General features: G+C 42.1%; 1 protein-coding gene across 3 annotated transcripts in view; it reads right to left on the bottom strand.

The window, feature by feature from the left end:
- Positions 1–23,694, bottom strand: part of SPTLC3 (serine palmitoyltransferase long chain base subunit 3) — a 156,247-nt gene extending 132,553 nt beyond the window's left edge. For all 3 annotated transcript variants that reach the window (XR_009689985.1, XM_061125950.1, XM_061125951.1), the window contains exon 1: positions 23,273–23,694. Coding sequence is in view for 2 of the 3 variants with exons in the window: in XM_061125950.1 (XP_060981933.1) it covers positions 23,273–23,386 (114 nt within the window). In the remaining variant the exon portion in view is untranslated. The remainder of the gene's footprint in view (positions 1–23,272) is intronic.
- Positions 23,695–24,273: the final 579 nt, after the last annotated feature.

Here is a 24,273-nt window from a genome sequence, read left to right as displayed (position 1 = left end):
AAACACATGAAAAAATGCGCAACATCACTCATTATCAGAGAAATGAAAATCAAAACCACAATGAGGTACCATTACACGCCAGTCAGGATGACTGCTATCCAAAAGTCTACAAGCAATAAATGCTGGAGAGGGTGTGGAGAAAAGGGAACCCTCTTACACTGTTGGTGGCAATGCAAACTAGTACAGCCACTATGGAGAACAGTGTACAGACTCCTTAAAAAACTGGAAATAGAACTGCCATATGACCTAGCAATCCCACTCCTGGGCATACACACTGAGAAAACCAGAATTGAAAGAGACACATGAACCCCAATGTTCATCGTAGCACTGTTTATGATAACCAGGACACGGAAGCAACCTAGATGCCCATCAGCAGATGAATGGATAAGAAAGCTGTGGTACATATACACAATGGAATATTACTCAGCTATTAAAAAGAATGCAGTTGAATCAGTTCTAATGATGTGGATGATACTGGAGCCTATTTTACAGAGTGAAGTCAGAAAGAAAAACACCAATACAGTATATTAACCCATATATGTGGAATTTAGAAAGATGATGACCCTGTATGTGAGAGAACAAAAGAGACAGATATAAAGAACAGACTTTTGGACTCTGTGGGAGAAGGCAAGGGTGGGATGATTTGAGAGAATAGCATTAAAACATGTATATTACCATATGTGAAACAGATGACCAGTCCAAGTTTGATGCATAAAACAGGGCCCTCAAAGCCGGTGCACTGGGATGACCCTAAGGGATGGGATGGGGAGGGAGGTGGGAGGGGGTTTCAGGATGGGGGACACATATACACTCATGTCCACCCGCTGATTCATGTCAATGTATGGCAAAAACCACCATAATATTGTAAAGTAATTATCCTCCAGTTAAAATTAATTAATTTAAATGAGAAAAAAGAAAAAGAGAAAGGCCTGGCTGAAGTATAAGATGGGGGACTCAGCTACTTTGAGTGAGCCATGGTTAAAGGCAAATATAATAAAGCACAAAATAAAAAAGAGCAGGAAGCATGGGACCAAATTTTGGGATCCCCTGATTTTAAGGGCACCATAGATGAAGAAGGGTGAGTGAAGGGTGCCAGTGTGGGTGACTTCAGAACCTGGATGCAACCTGCTCACAAATGAACCCCTTTGGCTGATTTGGAGGATGACTGAATCACATGTGAGTGCACAGTCAGTTGCTTGGTCACGTCCCGCTCTTTGCAACCCTATGGACTGTAGCTGCAAGGCTCCTTTGTCCATGGGATTTCCTAGGCAAGAATACTGCAGTGAGCTGTCATTTCCTACTCCAGGGGATCTCCCCAACCCAGGGATTGAACCCATGCCTCCTTCATCTCCTGCATTGGCAGGCAGATTTTTTACTACTGTGCCACTTGTGAAGCTGGCTAAGTCTCATAGGCACACCTAAGAAGAGAAACTCCCAGGACAATCAAGGCCATCCTGTGAGGATCAGTGAGATTTCCCATTTCCCTTACCTGGCCCTAAAGCCATTACTGAGCCCCATGTATGGCCTAATCAATGGGAACTTTTTGCTTAAATTGGCTTTCAGGCAAACCTGTGCTGTATGTAACAGACTGTCTACCTCTATGGAAATAAAACCCTCAGTTGGGTGCACAGACTGGGCTTGCGTAACTCTTTCTTTCTTTCTTTTTTCCCCTGGGACTTGTTCTGGAAGATAGCTTTATCATGAAGAAGGGGTTTCCAACAGTGTCCATTGGCCTCAACTGGTATCTACTTTACTCTCTCTTTTATGAGTTTATTTTTAATTTAACGTAATTTTGCTTGGCAGAGAAGAAATGAGATACCTTTATGGAGAGCAATGTTATTTGGAAATGCATAGGTATTTCTTAACAGATGAAAAACAACATATTCACCGAATTTCTTTAATGAAAACTGAAGTTGGTGGCACCTCTTGGGAAGGGTTTCTCAATCTGGTGTTGGATAATTCTTTTGAAATACAAAAATCTGTACTGTCAAAGTAAATAAAGCTTAAAATCTTGCTTAAAAGATTTGCTAGCCAAGATCAAGATAGTGTGGTAATCTGTGATGCACTTCCTTTGTTCTACCTATCAGAAATACATCTTCTTTTGATATTCTACTTTTTCTTTTGTAGCTCTGGAAACCAATAGATTCTGAGCTACCTTCCCCAGAGTGCCTGGTCACTTGAGACTCTGCGACCGGCTGTGGGCTGTTAACTTCCTGCATTTCCATCGAGTGATGGAAATGAGCATGCGTGCTGCGCGTGCTAAGATGCTTCAGCTGTGTCCATCTTTTTGTGACCCTATTAACTGTAGCCCACCAGGTTTCTCTGTCCATGGGATTCTCCAGGCAAGAATACTGGAGTGGGCTGCCATGCCCTCCTCCGGGGGATTGTCCCAACCCTGGGATAATACCTGTGTCTCTAATATCTCCTTCATTGGCAGGCAGGTTCTTTACCATGATGGAAATGAGCAGGTTCACTCAAATGAGCAGGTCCCTTATTGGCTGCCTATTTTTCACTGCCCTAGGAAATGGCAGCCCACTCCAGTATTCTTGCCTGGAAAATCCCATGGACGGCAGAGCCTGGTAGGCTACCTTCCACGGGGTCGCAAAGAATCAGACACGACTGAGCAACTTCACTTTCACTTCAAGCTAACACTGGCCTTTCCTGAGCTCAGGCAGTAAACCCATCTGTTTGCAGTTCAGGAGACTGGGGTTCAGTCCCTGGCTTGGAAAGATCCCCTAAAGAAGAGAATGGCACCTTAATCCAGTATTCTTACCCAGAAAATTCCATGGGCAGAGGAGCCTGGTGGCCTGTAGCCTGTGGGGCTGTAGCTATTAGAGAGGACAGGAAATAAAAAATACAGCCTCTTTTTCCCAGAATTGATAGCATAATGTGGTGGGTGGAGGGGAGCAGGTATAATCATAACATTGAGCAAAAAGTAATGCCATCTGAGTGACCCAAATGGAGAGATTGTATCACATGGGGTAATCAGGAGTGGCCTCCTAAAGAAACGGACATCTGAGCCCAGTCTTGGAGGGAGGCAGGGTCTGATGGCAGGGAGGGCTCAGTCAGGGGGAGACTGCCTGGGTTCAAATTCAGGCACTTCCCTTGCTGACTGTAAGACTTGGTGCAAGTCACTTACTTTTTCTTGCTCTCAAATGCCTTCAATGTAAAATGGAGCTAGTAAGGTTTCTGTTGTTGTTCAGTAGCCAAGTTGTGTTCGACTCTTCATGACCCTATGAATACACACCAGGTTTCCCTGTCTTTCGCCATCACCTGGAATTTGCCTAAGTTCATATCCATTGTTCAGTCCTGGGTGTTCATTGGAAGGACTGATGCTGAAGCTGAAACTCCAATACTTTGGCCACCTCATGCGAAGAGTTGACTCATTGGAAAAGACCCTGATGCTGGGAGGGATTGGGGGCAGGAGGAGAAGGGGATGACAGAGGATGAGATGGCTGGATGGCATCACCGACTAGATGGGCTTGAGTTTGAGTAAGCTCTAGGAGTTGGTGATGGACAGGGGGTCCTGGCATGCTGTGATTCATGGGGTCGCAAAGAGTCGGACATGACTGAGCAACTGAACTGAACTGAACTGATATCCATTGTTTATTTTGAAAATTAAATGAGATAATATATGCAAAGTACCTGTCCCAGAGCAAACACTCTTTAAATGTTCCTGAAATCTTCTGAGTACGATGATAAAGGTAACTGCTAGAATGAATGATGCTGCTTTTAGAGAAATATTTGGGAAAGAAGAGAAAGAATATGTATAGAGCCTTGGCCAGTACCTATATATAGGGAGAAGCAAGAGACTGAGGACCCATGAGGAGACAGTAAATGTGGGAGGGGACAAAGAGGTGGGGGTTAGAGGCATGGGGGAGGGTGTTGTTGAGATACTGAAGTTGAGAAAGACCATGATGCTTGGGTCATCTGGAATTGAAGCAACCATTTGTGGCCACAGTTGAGGACAGTTATGCACAAAAGATGGTAGAAAGAAGAAATGGAAATACTTCATCCTTGATGACCAAGAGTTAAGGCACCAGAACAACCAATCCAGGGACCATCCAAATAGAGACTCTTCCCAACTCTAGACTCTTTTTATGTGAGAATAACAAAATCTTATTTTTAATCTCCTTATATTTGAGTCTTCCAGTACTGGCAGCTGAAAGGATCCCAGCAGATCAGTTCACCTCCCCAGGCAAGAGAGTAACAAGAACTGTAGACAAGGTGAGAGGCTGGTGGGAGTGGGTGGGACTGGTGTTCATCTAGTATTCACAATATATTCATCTCAGTTATTTCTCCTGAGCATCCATCTGATTGGTTAATGAGTGCCCTGTTCTAACTGATAGGTATATATTCCTTACTGTGTGTGTATGCCGTATGTTGTGTGGTATATGTGTAATAAACTTTCATTCATAATGGCAGGTAAAACTCAAAGCAGCGCTTTCCTCAGTAGAATCCTCTATTTTTATTCTAAGACATTTGAGAATCTTATTTATTTCAAAGTTGCCATTTATTTCTGTTCTAAAATACTTTGAAATGCCAGTTAGATTTGGCTGAAGTTGCAGAAATGACACAGCTCCAAAGCTTATGAAAGTGGAATGAGGCAAGAGAGATGGAAGGACATAGTCCTACCTTGGCTGGAAAGGTACTTAATATCTTAAAGTTGCTTGGGATTTTAAGAAATGAGTATTTTAATTAGAGTCTGCTATAGATATAAATGTTTAGAAATGCTTTATCAAACTCTAGTCTAACTCGTATCATCTTGTCACAAACAGGTGAGTTGCTTTCATTTCACATCCTGATACCCTGATTTTTACGCCCTTCCAAACCTTCTCTCATGCTGACACTTTCCTGTAATTTTTTTTATTTCTACTGCTTTTTCTAATTTCCTCTGTTGCCCGCCTCCTTCACTCCACCCCCTATACCTTTGCCTGCCTAATATCCACTGTTTAAGACTTAGTTCTGTCTTCACTTCCTAAAAAGATCCAGGTTGGGTGTTCTCACTGTATGACACCATTGTAATACTCACCACACTGTATTGCAAAAATATTTTTAAAAGAGAAGTTATTTAATAAAAGGACAGAAAATAAAGGATCGCTTGCAAAAAATAATAGCTGTTATTATCTCTCACTCAGGCCTTTTGAATATTTCAAATATTTTCACACTATTGTCCATTGTTGGGGAGACTGGCTGTGTGCATCATACCACTTCCCTCTCCTCTGTCTCACAGCTGGGCTGCAAGTCCCACGTCTGTGGCAGACAGGTGTGACTGTGCGGCTGAGTTCTGGTCAGTGTGAAACTGGGAGAAGCGAAATGTGCCGTTTCTGGGCCTGACCCACAAGAGGCTCTCTCATGATCCGTCTCTTTCTCTCTTTGCCCTGCTGCCATCTGAATGCTGATGGCTGTTGTGACCTCAGAAGCCACCCAGTCTAGTCTGCAGAGCTTTTCTCAGCCTGGTGACCTGAATGACCATGTGGAGCAGAGTCCTCACCGTTTACCCCTCCAGATTCCTATAACTGCCCGTTGGACTTCATAGGAGTGAGAAATAAACTTCTGTCGGGTTATGCCATGAGGTTTGGTGATGCATTTTTTAAAGTATTTTAGCAAAGGTTTTTATTTTGGCTGTGCCGAGCCTTTGTTGCTGAGTGGGCTTTCTCTGGTTGGGTGAGCGGGTTGCTCTCTAGTTGTGGCGTGTGGGCTGTGTGCTGTGGTGGCCTGTCTTGCTGAGCACAGGCTCTAGAGTGCACGGGCATCAGTAGAAGCACCCTGCGGGCTCAGTAACTGTGGGGCTTGGGCTTAGTTGATCCTGGGCATGTGGAATCTTCCTGGACCAGGGATGGAACTGTGTCCCGTGCGTCTGCAGGTGGATTCTTAATCCCTGGACCACCAGGGAAGACTCATTTTTTTAATGTCGTCTAATAGTACCTTGAAGAATAGATACTATAAGAATTGTTTTAAAATTCTTTCATGTCTAAATCTTGCTTAGAAGGGTTTGGAAGACGCCTGGGAACCAAGTTACTTCCCCAAGGAAAAGAATGCATCAGAACCTGTCTGCATTGGTCAATATTCAATTTTAAATCTGGGGAGTGTAAATTGGTGTGGCCACTGAAGAAATGGTTTGAAGGTGCCTCAGAAAATTTTAAAACAGGACAACCATATGATCAGCAGTTCCACTCCTGAGTAATTATCTGAAGAAAATGAAAACATTGATTTGAAAAGATATGTACCCCACTGTGTATATGTACAGTGTGTATGTGTGTATATATATATATATGTATATGTATGTATATATATATATAATGGAATAATACTCTGCTATTAAAAAATAATGAGATCTGTTATTTGCAACCACATGGATAGACCTGGAGGGTATTACGCTTAGTAAAATAAGTCAGAGGAAAACAAATACTGTAATTTCTCATTTATATGTGGAATCTAAAAACTAAAACAAATGAATATAATAAAGCAGAAATAAACTCATAGAGAACAAATTAGTGGCTACCAGCTGGGAGGGGTAAGATAGGGAAAGGTGATTAAGAGGTATAAACTACTATGTATAAAATAAATAAGATACAAAGGTATAATGTACAGCACAGGGAATGTAAAGAATATTCTATAATATTCTATAATAACTTTAAATGGAGTATAATCTATTAAAGTATCAAATCATTATGTCATACACCTGAAACTATATTGTAAATCAACTATAATTTAAAAAAAGATGGAATGAGGTAATCAGTCAATCAAATCAATCAATCATTCTGTGCAAGCTTATTCAATAAAGCTGAGTCAAAGATTTAATTCTTGATTTATTGAGCACCTCTGTGTGTGAGGTGGTGCCTGACAGAAAGAATCGCATTATAAGATTTAGGCCTCAGTGACCACAGAAGTCAGAAAGACCAGAGAGACAGGTAATAAACATGGAAATTCTTGAAGGCACAAGTTCTTTATGTACCAGCTACTCCAAACTTTCATGGTGCACAAGTTCAGTCCTTGAGAGGTTAAGTTGCTTTCCCCATGTCTCGGCTTGCCCATCCACCACCAGGGAAGTTAGGGAACAAGTCTGGGTAGCCCATGAAGAATCCCAGGCTTCCGCAGTTTCAGACTGGGAAGTGAAGGAGTCACAGAAAAGGTCAGATGGCTTGGAGGGGGCTAAACGAAGTCCTTAGCAGCAAGCCACAGGAAGATCTGCAGTAGGAGTGAGTGAATGAGACAGAGCCAAGACTGGGAAATGCTGAGGGAGGAGGTGAGGGTCTTTCAGGACGGGAGAACCAGCACAGGCACTTAGTGGAGGAAAGGAGAGGAATGGGACCTTGCAAGGACCTCATTTCCTGCCTACGTGGAGATGAAATGTGTAGTGCCTGGTGGAACGGCATAGGCTACACAGCAGGATGAGCCGGAGCTTTCCCAGGATCCTGCTTGATTTGACAGCTGGGGTGGAGTCTCTAAAGTCAGGCGGACATAACTGAACTTTGGAACAAAGCGGTCATCCTTCATCAACCTGTAATGACTGCAGCCTTCTAATCTTACCTACAGCCAGCTGGATCACTTGAGGAGCACAGCTTTTCTGAAGCTATCCTGATAAGCCAGAGAAAGCAATGCACATGTGTTTCAGTATCACTGAGATTAATTACCACCTACTGTCTTCTTTTTAAGTTATAATTTCTCAGTCCTGGTGAGAGAGCGTTCATCCCTGAGGTGCTCAAAACTTAAACCTTTGAGACATGACAGATTAGAACATATTTCAGAAATAAATTAGCCATGGGACTGGCTCTTTTTCCTTCCCAGATGGGCACGGGTAGCTGTCAACACTCCTGAGAAGGCTGACTACTGTTTATGCACCGATGCCTGGCAGTGGACGAGTCATTCAGGTAGTTTTATCTTACGACTTCCATCTTCCTCGTGCTTATGGCCAAGGGGAGGATAAAATATTCTTATCTACCTAAAACCACCTGGATCACTTGAGGAACACAGAGCTTTTCTGTGCATGCAGAATACATCTCAGGACCAGAGAGCAAGAAGTCTTCAGTGACAACATCTAATCCAGTGTAAAACAGTAGAAAAAGCAAACCAGAAGTTTAATGGCTTTCCAATTTACACATTTGTTCATTTTTTCCCTTCCTGTTTTTTTTTTAAACTTTCTGATTGAAATATAGTTTTTTTTTAAATTAGGAACTCTTTTTTTATTGAAGTATAGCTGACTCACATTGTTTTATTAGTTTAAGGTGTATAGCAAAGTGGTTCAGTTACATATATACATGAATTTATTCTTTCAGGGAGAAGGCGATGGCACCCGCTCCAGTACTCTTGCCTGGAGAATCCCATGGACGGAGGAGCCTGGTGGGCTGCGGTCCATGGGGTCACGAAGAGTCGGACACGACTGAGCGACTTCACTTTCACTTTTCACTTTCATGCATTGGAGAAGGAAATGGCAACCCACTCCAGTACTCTTGCCTGGAGAATCCCATGGATGGGGGAGCCTGGTGGGCTGCCGTCTGTGGGGTCGCACAGAGTTGGACATGACTGAAGTGACTTAGCAACAGCATTCTCCTTCAGATTCTTTTCCCTTATAGGTTATTACAAGATATTGAGTAGTTTCTTGTGCTATAGTGTAGGTCCTTGTTGTTTATCTGTTTTCCATGTAGGAGTGTGTATGTACTAATTCCAAACTTCTAATTCATCTCTCCCCCCCTACATTTCCCCTCTGGTGATCATAGGTTTGTCTTTTGTGTCTATGAGTCTATTTCTGTTTTGTAAATAAGTTCATTTGTATCATTTTTTAGATTTCACATATAAGTGATATTATATGATTTTGTCTTTCTCTTACTTAGACTCACTTAGTATGATCATCTGTCAACATATTTGTTCATTCATTTAGCCAGCAAACACATTTGTTTATTTGTTGTCCATGGCTTCCTTCTCACCGTAAAGCAGAAATGAGTAGTTGGGACAGGAACTGCGTGCCTCAAAGAGCTGAAAATATTATTTGGCCTATTGCAGAGAAAGTTTGCCAACCCCTGGTCTAAAGGGAAATACAGATGCAAAGCAATTGCTTACAAAAAGGGAAATGATGAATAAGTCAGGGGGCTATGGAGTGGACAGGACAGGATCTGACCTTGTAAAAGAAAAGAGAAAGGTCTCCCTGAAGAAGACGATGCTTAAAATAAGATCTGCATGAAATTAAAAGATGTGAGCTACTTGGAAGGAAAGCTATGACACACCTAGACAGTGTATTAAAAAGCAGAGTTATCACTTAGCTGACAAAGGTCCATATAGTCAAACTCATGGTTTTTCTAGTAGTCATGTACAGATGTGAGATTTGGACCATAAAGAAGGCTGAGCGCCAAAGATTTGATGCTTTTGAATTGTGGTGCTGGAGAAGACTCTTGAGAGTCCCTTGGACTGCAAGGAGATACAACCAGTCCATCCTAAAGGAAATCAGTCCTGGGTGTTCATTGGAACAACTGATACTGAAGCTGAAACTCCAATATTTTGGCCAGTTGATGAGAAGAGCTAACTCACTGGAAAAGACTCTGCTGCTGGGCAAGATTGAGGGAAGGAGGTGAAAGGGGGTGACAGAGGATGAGATGATTGGATGGCATCACTGGCTCACTGGACATGAGTTTGAGAAAATTCCAGAAGATAATGAAGGACAGGGAAGCCTGGCGTGCTGCAGTCCACGGGGTCACAAAGAATCGGATGTGACTGAGTGACTAAACAAAAAGTCAGTAGGATTTAACAAGGTGCAGTGTTCCCAGCAGGAGGAAGAGCCTGGGAACTGTGGGGAGGGAAGGAGGTAGGGTAGCGGACTGGCAGGGACTAGAGAGGGGCAAACATGGTCACAGGTCAGTTCTAAAGGGGGAATGTCATCCACCTTGTTCATCATTAGTATTCCAGTGCCTAGATGGTCATCTGATACGAAGTAGGTGTCCAACAAATATTTGATGAATAAATGGATGAATCAGCTGGGGAGGTTGTACAGAGCTTGTAAACTGCAAATGCTGGCTTAAAATCTGATCTGATATCTGTTTTCATAAAAGCCCCTGCAAAGCCATGTATGTGAGTGGATCTTTAGGGAACCTCAGCATTCAGTGATTCACAGTGATTCATGGTTGTGTGGTTGGTAATTCTGAGAAAGACAGATAGCTTATGATATTGCTTATATGGAGAATCTTTTTTAAAAAAATCATACAAGTGAACCTATTTATAAAACAGAGACTCACAGAGAACAGACATATGGCTAACAGGGGGTGTGTGGGGGCGGGGAAGGATGGCCGCGAGGGATAGACTAGGAGTTTGGGATTGACTGTACACATTGCTATTTAAAATAGATAACCAGCAAGGACTTCTCTGTACTGCACAGGGGGCTCCACTCAGTGTTCTGTGATAATCTAAATGGGAAAAGAATTTGAAAAAATAGATACAGGGGTATATATGTACACACACACACACACACACACTGCTGAATCATTTTGTTGCACACCTGGAACCAACACACTGTTAATCAACTATATGCCTATATAAAATTAAAGTCTTTCTTGTATCCGTTGAGGAAGGACGTTTCACGAAGCAAACTCATTCTGTTGATTCTGAAAGTTAGAACCTATGACCAAAACTCAAAAGAAAAGTGTCTCCTAAGCCACCTGAGAATGAACACCAGAGACGAGCTTTGCCGTACAAGTGAGGTGTGTGCTGTAGCATTTCTTTCTCTTGCCAGGCAGCTGGTGACTCATAGGTGAGTTGAGACCAGGGTGGGGCTCCAGAGGCACACAAAGTGTGGTTCTGAGTCACTTGGCTGAGCTCGGGGAACTGAACTTGAAGTATAAACAATGGCTTTTCTCTTTGAATTAAATTGAAACACTTTTCTTCTTGCACTTTGATTATGCTGAACTACCACCTCTGAACCCCAACCAAAACTTCTCATTCCCTGAAGATGGACCAAATGGTACCTGCCATTGAGTAATCTGAAGAAGCAGAAAGCCCCCCTACCAAGAAAGAAAGTTGCCCAGGATTCCACCAGTCTTCCTTTCCTGTGTGTTTATCAGGATTTGGCTCATGGTTTCACAGAACTATTCTCCTTACCTCCCTTCCTCCTCTGCCCATCACCCTATAAAATCCCTTACATTTTATACACGTCTAGAACAGTCTAGGTTCAGTTAGCCTACAACCTGGCTCATTCTTTGCTTGCTTTTGAAGACAGAATGTGTCCTTAAAGAGGCACTGCTTGAATGCATACAGTTTCTCTGGCTGATATCTTCCGTTTTCATGGAAGGCAGTGTGCATTTGATTTTCCATGAAAACCTTTTGCTCCTTGGGAAAGTAGGCATAATGTCTCCAACCAACCAATTCCCCCAGAGTATTGCACCACAATGATTTGTTTCTTTGCTTCCAAGAAAACCTGATAACATCCATGGTCACACCTATAATTATCTGATTAACTATTTTTTTAAAAGTTATTCTGTATTGTGGTATACAAAACAGAAAAAAAATTAAAAGTAACTTCTCCCAGAGCAAGGCTAGTCTTGATTAGTTTTTATCTGTACACCTGAATCAACCATTTAGAAATTCCAGGCATTTTTTTTTTTTTAACCATCATAATTTATGGGTCCTAAGTAATGGACGGACACAAAACATGAGTCATCTGACCAGTATAAAGATGGATAAAACACTTTGAAAAAAAAGTAAACTGATATTCGCAACCTATTTATTTCAGCCATTGAGTCATTTTCTCAGGCCACCCTGTGGAGAACTTTTGTATCTTCGCACGTAGGCACTGATGCAGTGGGCTTCGGAAGAACTGATCAGTGAGAAGCACAGCCCAGTAAATGAAATGCCAGTCCCTCTTCCATAAACTTACAAACCAGTCCATCAAACCTTACATAAGTTGTGGAATTTTCCAAGATACCCTCGTTATTTGCATGGTGTAGCAAAAGACCTTAATGTCAAGGGCTCCAACAGAATTCTGCACTTTCAGAAACAGTACTGTGTAGAGGCTCTAGAAATTGGCAGTGGATAGGGGTCTGTCTTATCCCAGATTGGCCGTTTTGAGATATCGGGCAAGAGAGTCTCAGTTCTGCTCTTTACTCTATTGAGAAATATGTTGCTAAGACCTAGAAAATGAGATAACATGCTTCTCTGAGATCTGAGATCAATTCTGCTGTGAATATTCTAGCGTTTGAGAAGATCTGGAGCCTGGTTTCTTTCAGACTGTCAGAGTAGATGACTGGGAAACATGCCATGTTGCAAGACCTAAGAATTTTTACCACGTCATCAATGTCATTGCTTCAGGGAAGCTCAACAAAGGAACCAAGTGACTTGCATTCCCATGCTGGGTCTGGAAGCAAGCCTTTGTGATGGCATGCACTTAAAAATGAAATTGAGGATTCACGAAGGTTCAGAAGAAGGTAATTCTGAGGAACACACATGCTATATATATATATATATATCATTGACAAAGCTCAATGATTTTTAAAGAAAGATTTAAAGGAAGGTCAGTGATTTTAAAGAAAGGTTTATAGGAAGTTGTGCTATCTGGTGTGCCATGTAAAATCACTTTGCTGCCTGACTATGGAAATCTAAGATAGAAATTAACTTTATTCAAGACTTTTATAATCTCATAAATTTAAAAGAATTACTATGACTGACCCCCAAAGCTGCTCTTCTAAGTGTAATGACCAAAATAGCACTTCATCTCTTGCTATGAATATATTTACTGAAGAATAGAGGCACTGATTTTTTTTTTTAACTTCCTACCTGTTTTTATAAGGAATAATTGATGGAGTTGGTGTGCAGAGTAACGGCCTACTGTGTCCAGTCCCTTGAGACGTCCCTGAACTTAGAGGCAAAAATGTCTGAGATTCTTGTCCAAACTCTTTCCCCTTCATCCATGTCTCTTTGGTCTCATTATTTTTCTGAGCTCAGTTTTTTCCATCTATGAAATGGATCAATAGCCTTCAAAGCTTCACAGCATTGTTATGAGTGTCCAACAAGATCTTGGATATATACATTAGGATCATTACAGCTGATGCTGAAAGTTAAAGGGGCCAAGCACTGGTTAAATTTCAAGAAATCGTTCTAAGTCTTCGCATGTGCCATCATATCTATTTCTTACAAGGAATCCAAAGGGCAGACACTACCATTATCCTCATCTTCCAGATGAGGAAACTGAAGCACAGAGATTAAATCACTTTTCCAAGGTCACAAAATGATGACGTGAAGCTGAAATTCAAGCCCAAGCAGTGCAAAGGAGAGGCCCTTTGTTCCCAATCTCTATATGATGGTTCAGTTTAAGAGAACAGGAGTGCTGTGAGATGTGGCAGCAGTTTATGTGATATTGCATGCGTGCACACTAAGTTACTTTAGTCATGCCCGACTCTTTGTGACCCTATGGACCATAGCCCACCAGGCTCCTCTGTCCATGGAATTCTCCAGGCAAGAGGGCAAGAGTACTGGAGTGGGTTGTCATGCCCTCCTCCAGGGGAATCTTCCCAACCCAGGGATCAAACCTGCCTCTCTTATGTCTCCTGAATTGGCTGGCAGCTTCTTTACTACTAGCGCCAACTGGGAAGCCCTTATGTGATAAAAGGGGTCATACTAGCCTCCTATTACTTGCCTTCCATGTGGGTGATTATCTGACTTGTTTGAATCTTGGATCCTTATATATAAAATTTGAGAGTGATGGGTGAGAATTAACAATATTTCAAAAAGTGTAAACATTTGGTGGGATCTTGTGTGTGGCAGCAATCATTAACTCTAAATAAATATTGATTTTTCTGACATATGTTTTCTAAGACACACAAAGAAAGAGGCTCCCTCCATGTGTCTCTTATTTTGGGAAATAGGAAAAAAAAGAGGTCTTTACATCTTACATGAGACAAATGCAATTCTGCAGCATCAATTTTGAAGTCAAAGCTAAAGAATTTGCAATAGCTGGTACCACTATGAATCATCAAATACCTTACCCCCTGGCTGTTTACTTTCACAAGTGGGAGGTTTCCAATAAAATGGACCTTTCCAGAAAGGTCCTTGGTTGAGATATCAAGAGACTAGAATGATGAGGGTGTCTCACACTGGTGTGACCTCTGAGACAGCCACTTAACTTTGTTGAAATTCATTCCTCCACATGTAAGAAAGACAGAGCATGGAATGGAATTGCAAGAATTTCTATACTAAGTTCCTTTCCTGTTAGCTGGATTATACTAAAGAAAACAAAACCAAAAAAAAAAGGAAATGGCTCTTGATCCCTGTAGAATTACAGATGTACAGCAGGGGAGTTTCTCAAGAGGGACAGTCTCTGCTGAGTCTTTATTTCATCTCTGCTGTGCTGGGCTAAGTCACTTCAGTTGCGACCCTACTGACTGTGGCTTCTCTGTCCTACCTACCAGGCTTCTCTGTCCACGGGATTTCCCAGGCAAGGACACTGGAGGGGGTTGCCATGCCCTCCTCCAGGCGATCTTCCTGACCTAGTGATCAAACCTGCATCTCTTATGTCTGTTGCATTAGCAGGCATGTTCTTTACCACTAGCACCACCTGGAAAGCCCATCTTCCATCTCACTAGATGTGAATTTACACACCACTCAGGTTTTTTGTTCAGGGGTTAAGCTTTCCAGTGTCAAGTGAGTGGTTTTTATAAATCTTGCTATAGTCAAAACTACATTATGAAACTCTTTACAACAAGAGAAATCAAAATGTGATGTAAGCCAAAATTCAATGTAAATTTTGCCTCAAAAGAAGAAAAAAAAAGAGCTATGGACAAATACTGAAGTCTGGCTAATACTTAGGGGTGGGATGTGCTGATTCTACAACTTTCTTTGAAATGCACCAAACATATGGATTGATGGCTGGGTAGAGGGATGCGCAGACAGAAAACAGTGTGGTAAAAGAAATATAGTAAAATGTTAATTGCAGATTCTATGTGATAGGTATATGAGTATTCATTGCAGAACTCTTAATTTTCTATAAGTTTGAAATTATTCACAAAAGAAAAGAAAAGAAAAAAGCCTTTAAAGAAAAGGCTTTTCTTTTTTTTTTTTCTAGTGATTAAAAACACAGACCCTGAGGCCAGTCTCCACTAACAGGAGGTTTAATCTTAGGCAAATTTACTTAACTTTTCTATAATATAAAAATGCTTTGCATAATTAAGTTCATAAGGTTCTGAGAATCAAATAAGCTTGTATTTAGAAAGTTCCTAGCATACAGTGTGATGCAAAATTTGTTAAATTAAATTTTAAAAATCATCTCATATACAGGGTCATGAATGGGAAAGCAGGTTATTCTGATTTTTTTTGGATATGCAATCCTGAGAATGCAGAATTTTTATTAAAACCAGATAACAGGTCTCTGTACCCTGAGGTATTAGTCATTTTCCCTCTAATCCATGCATATTTCATCTTCTATTAAGAGGTAGTAGAATCATCAGGATAAGTTAATAATATTTATTTCTATTTTAATTTCCTTTAAAAAGTTCTGCTTGCTGAAAGCATGTTCTCTAACCACAGACTTAGAGTATACCTAATATTTGGATATCGACATAAAAGTATGTAGTGACCTGGTCACACAAATTAATCTAGCTATCTACTGATTTTTAAAAAGAGGGAAGTAAACAGTAGTCATGTTCTCCAACCAAGGATAGGAAACCTTTCATTAATAATTAATTACTAATAATTAAATTAGTAACTAATTAATAAGAGGTTAGACACTTCAAAACCTACAAAGTAGACTATGTGTCATATGGGTGGGGCCTTTTCCATCTTTTAAAGAACCAGCAAATGCCAAAGGAAATAAAACAAGCTGAAATCAGGTCTTTAATCACCGTGCAACCATTATTGAGCACCTACTGTGTACTGGCTCTGGTCGAGGTTTCCGGGGATTCAGCAGTGAGTGAGATGGAAATCTCAGCCAGAGCTGAGCTCCCATTCTAGAACCAGAGGCAGGCAAATACAGAGGAAGTAAATCTACGTGTGTATGTGCAGATGGTGTTAAGTACTAAAGAAAACAAGCAGTTAAGGCAGGCAGGAAGCAAAGAGGTCTGCAATTTTGATAGGATTGTGAGTAGCATTTGACTTGAAAGGAGGGAGGTACAGTCACCTGGGTTTCTGGGAAGTGTAAATGGGAGAGGATGTGGAGATATCCCCAGGTGGGTGGATCCTGGGCTCCTGGCTCAGGTGTGACTGGGACACCCCAAGCACCAAGAAAGGGGAAGGAGCTGAGTCGTGGATGGATCAGAGAGCCCGTGACACCTGTGCTCACTGTAAGGCTCTCAGCTTTCACTCTGAGTGAAATGGGGTCCACGGGGAGGATTTGGGCAGAAGAGTGAGCTCTTGATGTCATTTCAACAGGATCATTCTGCTGCTGTATTGAGAACAGTCTTGCTGGTGGGAGTGGAGGGGGAGCAGGGTGGAAGCAGGGTATGAAATTTAAAAGATGTCTGTAAGTTTTATAATCATCTTTCTATTGAGAAGTAGGTGTTTTTTTTGTTTGTTTGCTTTTGCTTTTAAAAGAGACTTTAATTACAGATCTAAAACATTTTTACCCAAAGCTTTGAAAGACAAAAAATGCAATTGCCATACGACATCACAAAGCATTCTACTTTGTTCTGTCTTCATTTATAATACCAATGAAAAAAAATACAATACAATTGAAAAAAAAAAATCTCTACACTTACAAGAGTCTTGCATAATAAAGACGGGCTGCCTCAATCAAAGTAGTCTCATAACAAATACAGTGACAGTATCATCGACTTGCTGTTCTTAAATTTACTTTTTTACTTTTGGTAAAAATCTAAGTAGGCATTATATGCCTGTTTATTCTCAAAGACTGTGCTTGAACCTGGTGGGCTTGTGACTGCTTCAACAGGTGTTCCTGAAGCTGACCTCTGAGGCTAGAGTACAGAAGGCCGTGAGAGTTCTGCTTCACTTACAAGAAAACTCTTGGAGCCCTCCCTGCTGATGGGGACATAAGGGCGATCCAGCCCACAGTCTTGGCTTGCCCTTTTTCTCAGCCATCTCAGACTGCACGGGACATCGGAGTGAGGACTCCATCTTGCAGGCGAGTTCTCCAGGCTCAGCTGTTCTAGGTCCAGCTAATCGAAGTCCTAGCTATCACGGAACCGGGAAGAGCTATCTCTGCAGGGTGTTTTCCTACCCAGCAGTGTCCATGATCATAATGAAACGGTTCTTGTTCAGTGTCGCTCTGTCTTGGTACGGGTGGTTATTCAGTGGTGGATAGCCAGGGAATGGGGAAAAAGGATGAGGCTTCCAAAACCATCAAGGTGAGAGACTGTGGAGGCTGAGACCAGAGAGGTTGCTGTGGGGAGGTGAGGAGTGGTCAGATTCTGGATATCCTGTGAAGGGAGGATCATGAATTTGCTGACTCATTCAATGCAGAATGAAAAAGTCTTGAACGAGGCCATGTTTTTGGTTTGAGCCACTGGAAGAATAGAGTTGTCATTTTCTGCGATGGGAAAGACTCTAAAGGAAGCATGTTTGGGATAGAGGGGGTATCAGGGGCTCAGTTTTAGGCATGTTAAGTTGGAGATGCCTTTGATCCTCCAAGTGAAATATCAAGTAGGCCATTGGAAATGGCATATGTACGCATAATACATAAACATGTATAGTGATGTTCGTATAGTGATGGGGCAAGGTCCAATCAGGAAATATTTACAGTTAGGAAAGAGAAGGGGTACAAGGACTGAGCCTTGGGTCACTCCACTGTTTAAAGGTCAAGGAGATGAGTAAAGCCAGGAATAGACACTGCAAAGGAAGAGCTGGTGATATAAGAGGGTCATAACCTGGAAGCCAAGAGAACAAAGTGCTTGAAGGAGGAGGAATGATTATTTGTGTCAAGTGCTGCTGACAGACCAAGTAAAATAAAGCCACCACTGGATAAGGGAATTCAAGGCATAAGACTGTCATTTATTGAGCATCTGTTGCATGCCAGACATTGTATTGAACATTCTTAAAATAGCAGAAGAGGAGTTAGAGATAGCTGTAGGTTAACTTCCACAGATAATAGCTACCATTTATTGCCAGGTACACATGAGGAGAGCCTTGCATACACTATCTCATCAAATCTTCACCATTGCCTTATGAGATGTGGATCAGAGACATGAAGCTACTGTTCCAATGAGGCACAGCTAGTAAGGGTCAAACTAGTACTCAAACCCAATTCTAGCTGATGTCAAAGCTCGTTTTCCTGCTATCATTCTTCCTTAAGTGGTTCCCTGGGAAATCCTGAGGGGTGCTAAGTTGTGAAAAGCCACCAGAAAAGAAATATCTCCCTGGAGAGTTCATTTTTACTCAAGGTTTTAAGGCAGGATATACACGTAGTTTTATAGTAAAAGAAATATTTTGAAAATAGTATTAAAAAGTGGGGTACAAAATTCTAATATAAAGTTTTTAAATAGATTAATAACAAGTGGTCTTGTTGAATCACTTTGGCTTATGTGTGTGTGTATGTGTGTGTGTGTGTGTTTTCTCCTTGGTAAGTCAATTTATGAATCCCTTTACCTTGACTTCTCTGGAAAGATGGGTTTGTTGGTTTTTCTGACCGGGGTGAGAGTTAAGGTTCTTAATCTGGGGACCCGAGAAAGTCTAGGAACACGTGAACCTTCTACATGGAAAATTCTGCAATACAGAAAATATCTATTAGCTTCCCAAAGGATCCTTGACTTCCCAAAGGATAAGCTCTACTTGGCAATGGAAAGAACAGTCAGGTATAACGTGTAGTTGACAGGATAATCATATTTACACAAAGCCCTTTTCCTGGGCAACTTGTGAAAACCCAGTTATATCATAGCTAGAGAATAATAATGGTCACCAAGATATATGAGTGCACTGTCTAACAAAAGGTTTGTATGTCACTTCCTACGAAGTTTGAGAGAGGAAGACTGAGCAGTAAAATGGTGTCAGTTCTGTGACTTCTTGACATCTAATATTTGACATCAGGGTCTGTCTGGGAAGCCCAGTATACATGGGTGAGTCAGGGTTGTTCCTCAAACTTGCACACTCCAGGAACATGTGTTAATATAACAACTCAAGAAAATTAAGAAGATACATCTATTGCTTTTTAAAATATAAAATAAGTCTACTTTAAGAAGATCCAAGTTCCCTGAATCACTCTATTTATGATTTCTTATTTTTCTCATCCTGTAGCTCAGAAGAACTTCCCTGGCGGCTCAGCAGTAAAGAATCTGCCTTCAATGCTAGAGATGTGGGACATGCAGGTTCGATCCCTGGGTCTGGAAGATCCCCTGGAGAAGGAAATGGCAACCCACTCTAGTATTCTTGCTGGGAAAATCCCATGGATGCAGGAGTCTGGTGGGCTATAGTCCACGGGGTCACAAAGAATCAGACAGAACTTAATGACTAAACAACAATAGTTCAGAGATTACAGATTTGTGGCTGGTAGCAAAGTCTCCTTGAAATTTACACTATTGGCCTTTTGAAGGATTAAATGACAATACTTAAAAATTAGGATATTCTCTTCCCCTCCTCCCCCACCTGGATTTCCAGCTTCTTTTGAAAATCATAAAATCTGTCAATACAACACTGTCCTGAATAGTTGTTGTTGTTGTTACCTGAGTCTCTTTGCTCTACTCAGGTAAACACGTGCTTTGTTACCGTTGTCTAGTTGCTAAGCAGTGTCTGACTCTTTGCAACCCCATGGATTGTAAACTACCAGGCTCCTCTGCCCATGGGATTTTTCCAAGCAAGAATATTGGAGTGGGTTGCTCTTTCCTTCTCCAGGGGATCTTGCTTATCCAAATATTGATCGTGCGTCTCCTGCGTCTCCTACTTGGCAGGCAGACTCTTTACCACTGAGCCACCTGGGAAGCCCTAATCCATGCTGACCGCTTTCTGTTGTCCACACCAGGCCTTGCCAGCCTACTGGGTTTTTGTCGTCTCAACCTCTGCTGTAATCAAATGATCTTCAATGTGGAAAGCGTTTGAGTGAAACATTATTTAGAAAGAATTGTGATGGATGAAGTAGATTATGGAGAACAGTTTTGAATATTTCTCTGAGCTGTGCTCATAGTGTTTGTTTGTTTCCAAGTGTTTAATTTGTGAATTAATGGCCCAATGACTTTCTATCAATAATATGGTGGCAAAAACTTCTCACATGAATTTATGGGTTGGCATACTTTAGAATTTCAGTAAAACAACATTAGTTCAGGCCAACTAAGAGATAACAATACTGAGTAGGAAGATTAAAACAAGTGTATTTCAAAATAAATGTAGTGGATTCCTTGAGAATAATTAGGTTAACATCAATCTACTTCTACTTGTGTTTCTAAAGAGAATCACTTTCTAGGAAACTTTAACCAATAGATAAAATTAATTTATAATTGGAAGATATTAAATATACTTTAAAATATATATTCTTTCAATTAACAAAACAGCTAAACCTGAACACACACATCCTTCTTTGCCTGCTATTTCTTCATAGATAAGGGAGCAAGTTACAGACCTCCTCAGGTTGAATAATTACACTTTGGCATTTAAATGATTGTGCTTTTGCATTGGTGACATATGAGTTCACTGTGTTTGGTTTTACCAGCCAGAGTAACAGTGAGTATTTTGCATAAGACACTCACCTTATGCAAAATACAAAAGAAAACAAGATAAAAATACAAAGCTTAGGAAAAGGAATCTTTGCTAAAGATTGATGGCCAAAACTGTTTCCTCAAATTGAAGGCACTGAAAATGGTTGTAATAAGATTGTAGAATGATTTTTCTAGGCATTTTAAAGAAATAGAATACCCATGTGCTTATGTGTTTATTGTTGTTTAATAAATCACCACCATTCTTAAAACAACGACCACTTGTTTGCTCAAGAATCTGTAATCTGAGCAAGGCCAGTGGGGACATGGAGAAGGAAATGGCAGCTCACTCCAGTATTCTTGCCTGGAGAATCCCATGGACAGAGGAGCCTGGGTGGGCAGTGGTGGGCGGGAGGAGGTGGCTACAGCCCACGGGGTTGCAAAGTCGGACACAACTGAAGCAACTTGGGAGCGATAGGGACAAGTCATCTCTACTCCATAAAGTACAATGGGAACAGACAGACTCCAGGGCGGGGGCACCCACGTCTAAGCCAGCTGACTCATGCAGGCGACCAGCTGGCACTGCGTCTTGCCTGGGTTACTTGGTTTTTCTCTGCTTGGGCTTCTCCTGAGCTGCTTTGGCTTCCTTCAAACATGGTGGCTGGGTTCCAAGACTGAGCTTGTTCTATGATGACTGGGTTCAAGGTGCAAGCCTTTTGGTCAAGACTCAGTTTGCTTAAGGTGTCCTCAAAGCAAAATGGACTAAAACCAGTGACTGAGGATCATGATAGTAAAGGCGACCACACCTACAACCACAGAGGGGAAAACAGACCCTTGTCTGCCCTACTGCCGTAAGAACTCAGCAGGGTTTCTTCTTTCTGGAACATACTTTTTAAGCCATAATTGAAGCTCTCAGGGGAAGCCAATTTCAACTTAGTAACACCTAAATATATCTGAGCAAATAGGTTCTGGATGTTCCTTCCTTCAGAAAGAGCTGTTGGAAAAGGCAGTGGCTGCCCTAATATTTCCCGCTGTTCTTAGGGAAGTGTCAGTAAATTCAAAATTCTTTACAGTCTTGTAGGAGCACTTAGTAACAAATCTGGATTCTGGCTTTTCTTTTTACTTAGGAGTGGTCATCACCACCTAGCTAAGTCTCCAGCCTCAGACACTAGAGGGTGGTTACAGAAACCAAGATAAAGTAGAGACAGAGAGAGGGAATCCCCTGAAGGCATTTCTGCCCACATGAGAGCCCTCAGGGTCGGGATGGTTCAGAAGGTGAATAGGTCAGGGGTCAGTGTTACAGTCATTTTAGGAGCAAAGAGAGTCTTGAGTGGTAGGTAGTGGTCTGAATTGATTCAGTGATGAAAAGTTGGTGGGAATTAGTATGATCCCTCTCATTCAAATAATGAGACTTGAATACTTTTTCTTCACATTATATTGGGAGGGCCAATAAGGTCATTCAGGTTTGTCAGGAAGATAGCATGGAAAAACCAGAATGAACTTTTTGACCAACCCAGTAGTCAGCTGGAAGAGGACAGGCCTGAGGGTTTTAGTAGGCACTTCAAGGCTAAGGTAAAAGCCTTTTGTCGAGAGAGGAACACATTCTGGAGACTACAGCCTATTCACAAACGACCCAGACTCCAGAGTGGTTCCCCTCTCCACCTCTTTCGTCCCACTGGACACATGAATTTAATTCACTGAATTGTGGGCTGGCCTCCAACCAGCCCCACCTGTCCTGTGATCTTAGAACCATCAGACTTCCCCCCCTTCCCCCCAGTTCTCCCGAGTGGGTTCCTTGCCACTCAGCTTCTCAGGAAAGCTGTTGGTTTGCCTATGCTAACCTGCTCCCAGGCAGGTGAGGTCACCCTGCTGCTCCCACGGCTCAGAGCAGAGGGCCTGGGCATCCAATGAGAAGCTGGGGACTGCCTGCTTGTTTTCACAAGTAGCTTGCAGACCCGGCTTGGCTCCCTCTTTGAATAAGCTGACAACATTTTTTGGGTTCCTCCTCCTCCTCCTCCTCAGCACATTCCCCTCAAACATTCTGCCACAGCAGGAGTGAAAAATTTTTTTAAAGCCTCACATGGGAAAACAATTCAAAGTCTGTTTGGTTCCTGTGTGCAGCATGTAACAATAAGCCACACTTTCTGAAGCATCTTATAAAAAGGAATGCTTGTGATGTCAAATTTCAAAGAAAGACTTTGGCCCCAAATCAAGCTGTGAGTTCTGACAAGGCCCCACGGAACCCCGAAAAGAAGTGGCCTTTCAAACAGACAGGCATTCCTCCTCTACCAGGGGAAAATGCCACTCACTCCACATAATCTCAGCAGTGTTTACTTTCACTTCCTTTTTTATTTCTTATGAAGCATGGTGAAGGCAGTCTGTTGTGATTTTCTGATGGACCGAAATTCAGCGCAAGAATTTTAGCCTTTGCAACTGTGCTCCCCGAAACGCTTGAGAGAAAACAACAGTCTAGTAGGGATGTTTGTACATTAGGGGTTGAAAGCTCTTGGATCACGTGTCTCCTCTCCTGTATAGAGAAGAAAGTCCCTCCTTAACCCACATCTAAACTTTTTAGTAGCCAAGCATTTGAAATGAGCCAAAGCGAAGAGTCCAAACGTGGAAAACACTTCCTGCCAAGGACTTTCAACGAGGACAGCTTCAAAGAGCTTTATAGCAAAATACTGAAGTGTTCCGGTCATTCAGATGAAGGGGGAGGGATCGCCTCTTACCTGGGCTTCTTTCACCACCCCGTTCTTCCAGCAGTTTCCCCCGTGACAGTCGGCGGCGGCACTCTGATTGTGAAGCGTCCCATTGCAAACAGCACCACCTCCAGGATCAGCCATTTGTGGGAAATCGATGGAAGCCCCAGACTCCCTTCCAGAGGCCCTGGGAGAGCTTGAGTTTTGAAGTTGGTGACGGGATAGGATAAAGCACTTCAGACTGAGCGCTTGGAGGAAACCTACCAATCAGGCTTTTCCAGAAGAAGAGCAACAGCCTATCTTTGGGGCAGATCTTTGGAACTAAAAGCAAAGGGTTACCTTTACATTCCTCAAATCAGAATGTGGCCTCCATGGCAACAAAACTGCTCCTGAAACTACAAAGGAGATTGCCAGCTCCTAGCCTGGACTGAGGCAACCGGCAGGCTGCAAAAGCCAGTGGCAAATGGTGAGGAGGCCGGCCGGGAGGTGGAGAATCTTTTAAAGACACACACACACATACCACGGTACACTCCCCAGGTGTCTCCTACCAAAGACGGTCAGTGCTGAACTGACATTTACCCCCTCCTCACCCTGCTCCTGCATCTAATTACATTTCTGGTTGTAAACCAAGGTCAAAGTCAACACTTCTTTTTGCTGTAAAAGAATGTTCAGAAGTGGTTGGCAGGGGCTAGAGGGAGGAGAGATGGGAAGTTACTGTTTAATGTCAGAGAAGATGGAAAAAGTTGGGGCATGAATGGTAGTGATGATTGCTATGTGAATGTACCCTATGCCACTGAACTATACACTTAAAAGTGGTTAAAATGGTAAGTTTGATATCATATATACTTTACCATAATACCAAAATGGCAAATGAAAACCGTTCAGAACCTATCTTGTGTTAAAACCAGTGACATTAAGGAGAAGCATCAACTGATCCAGAAACATGTGTGTCCAATCTCTGGGTCAGGAAGATGCCCTGGAGCAAGGCGTGGCAACCCACCCCAGTATTCTAGCCTGGAGAATTCCATGTG

This window comes from Dama dama, chromosome 23 (assembly GCF_033118175.1).
Source record: "Dama dama isolate Ldn47 chromosome 23, ASM3311817v1, whole genome shotgun sequence".
NCBI classification, from domain to species: Eukaryota; Metazoa; Chordata; class Mammalia; order Artiodactyla; family Cervidae; genus Dama; species Dama dama.
The sequence above is the reverse complement of the archived record's forward strand: the minus strand, read 5'-3'. Positions and strand labels throughout refer to the sequence as shown.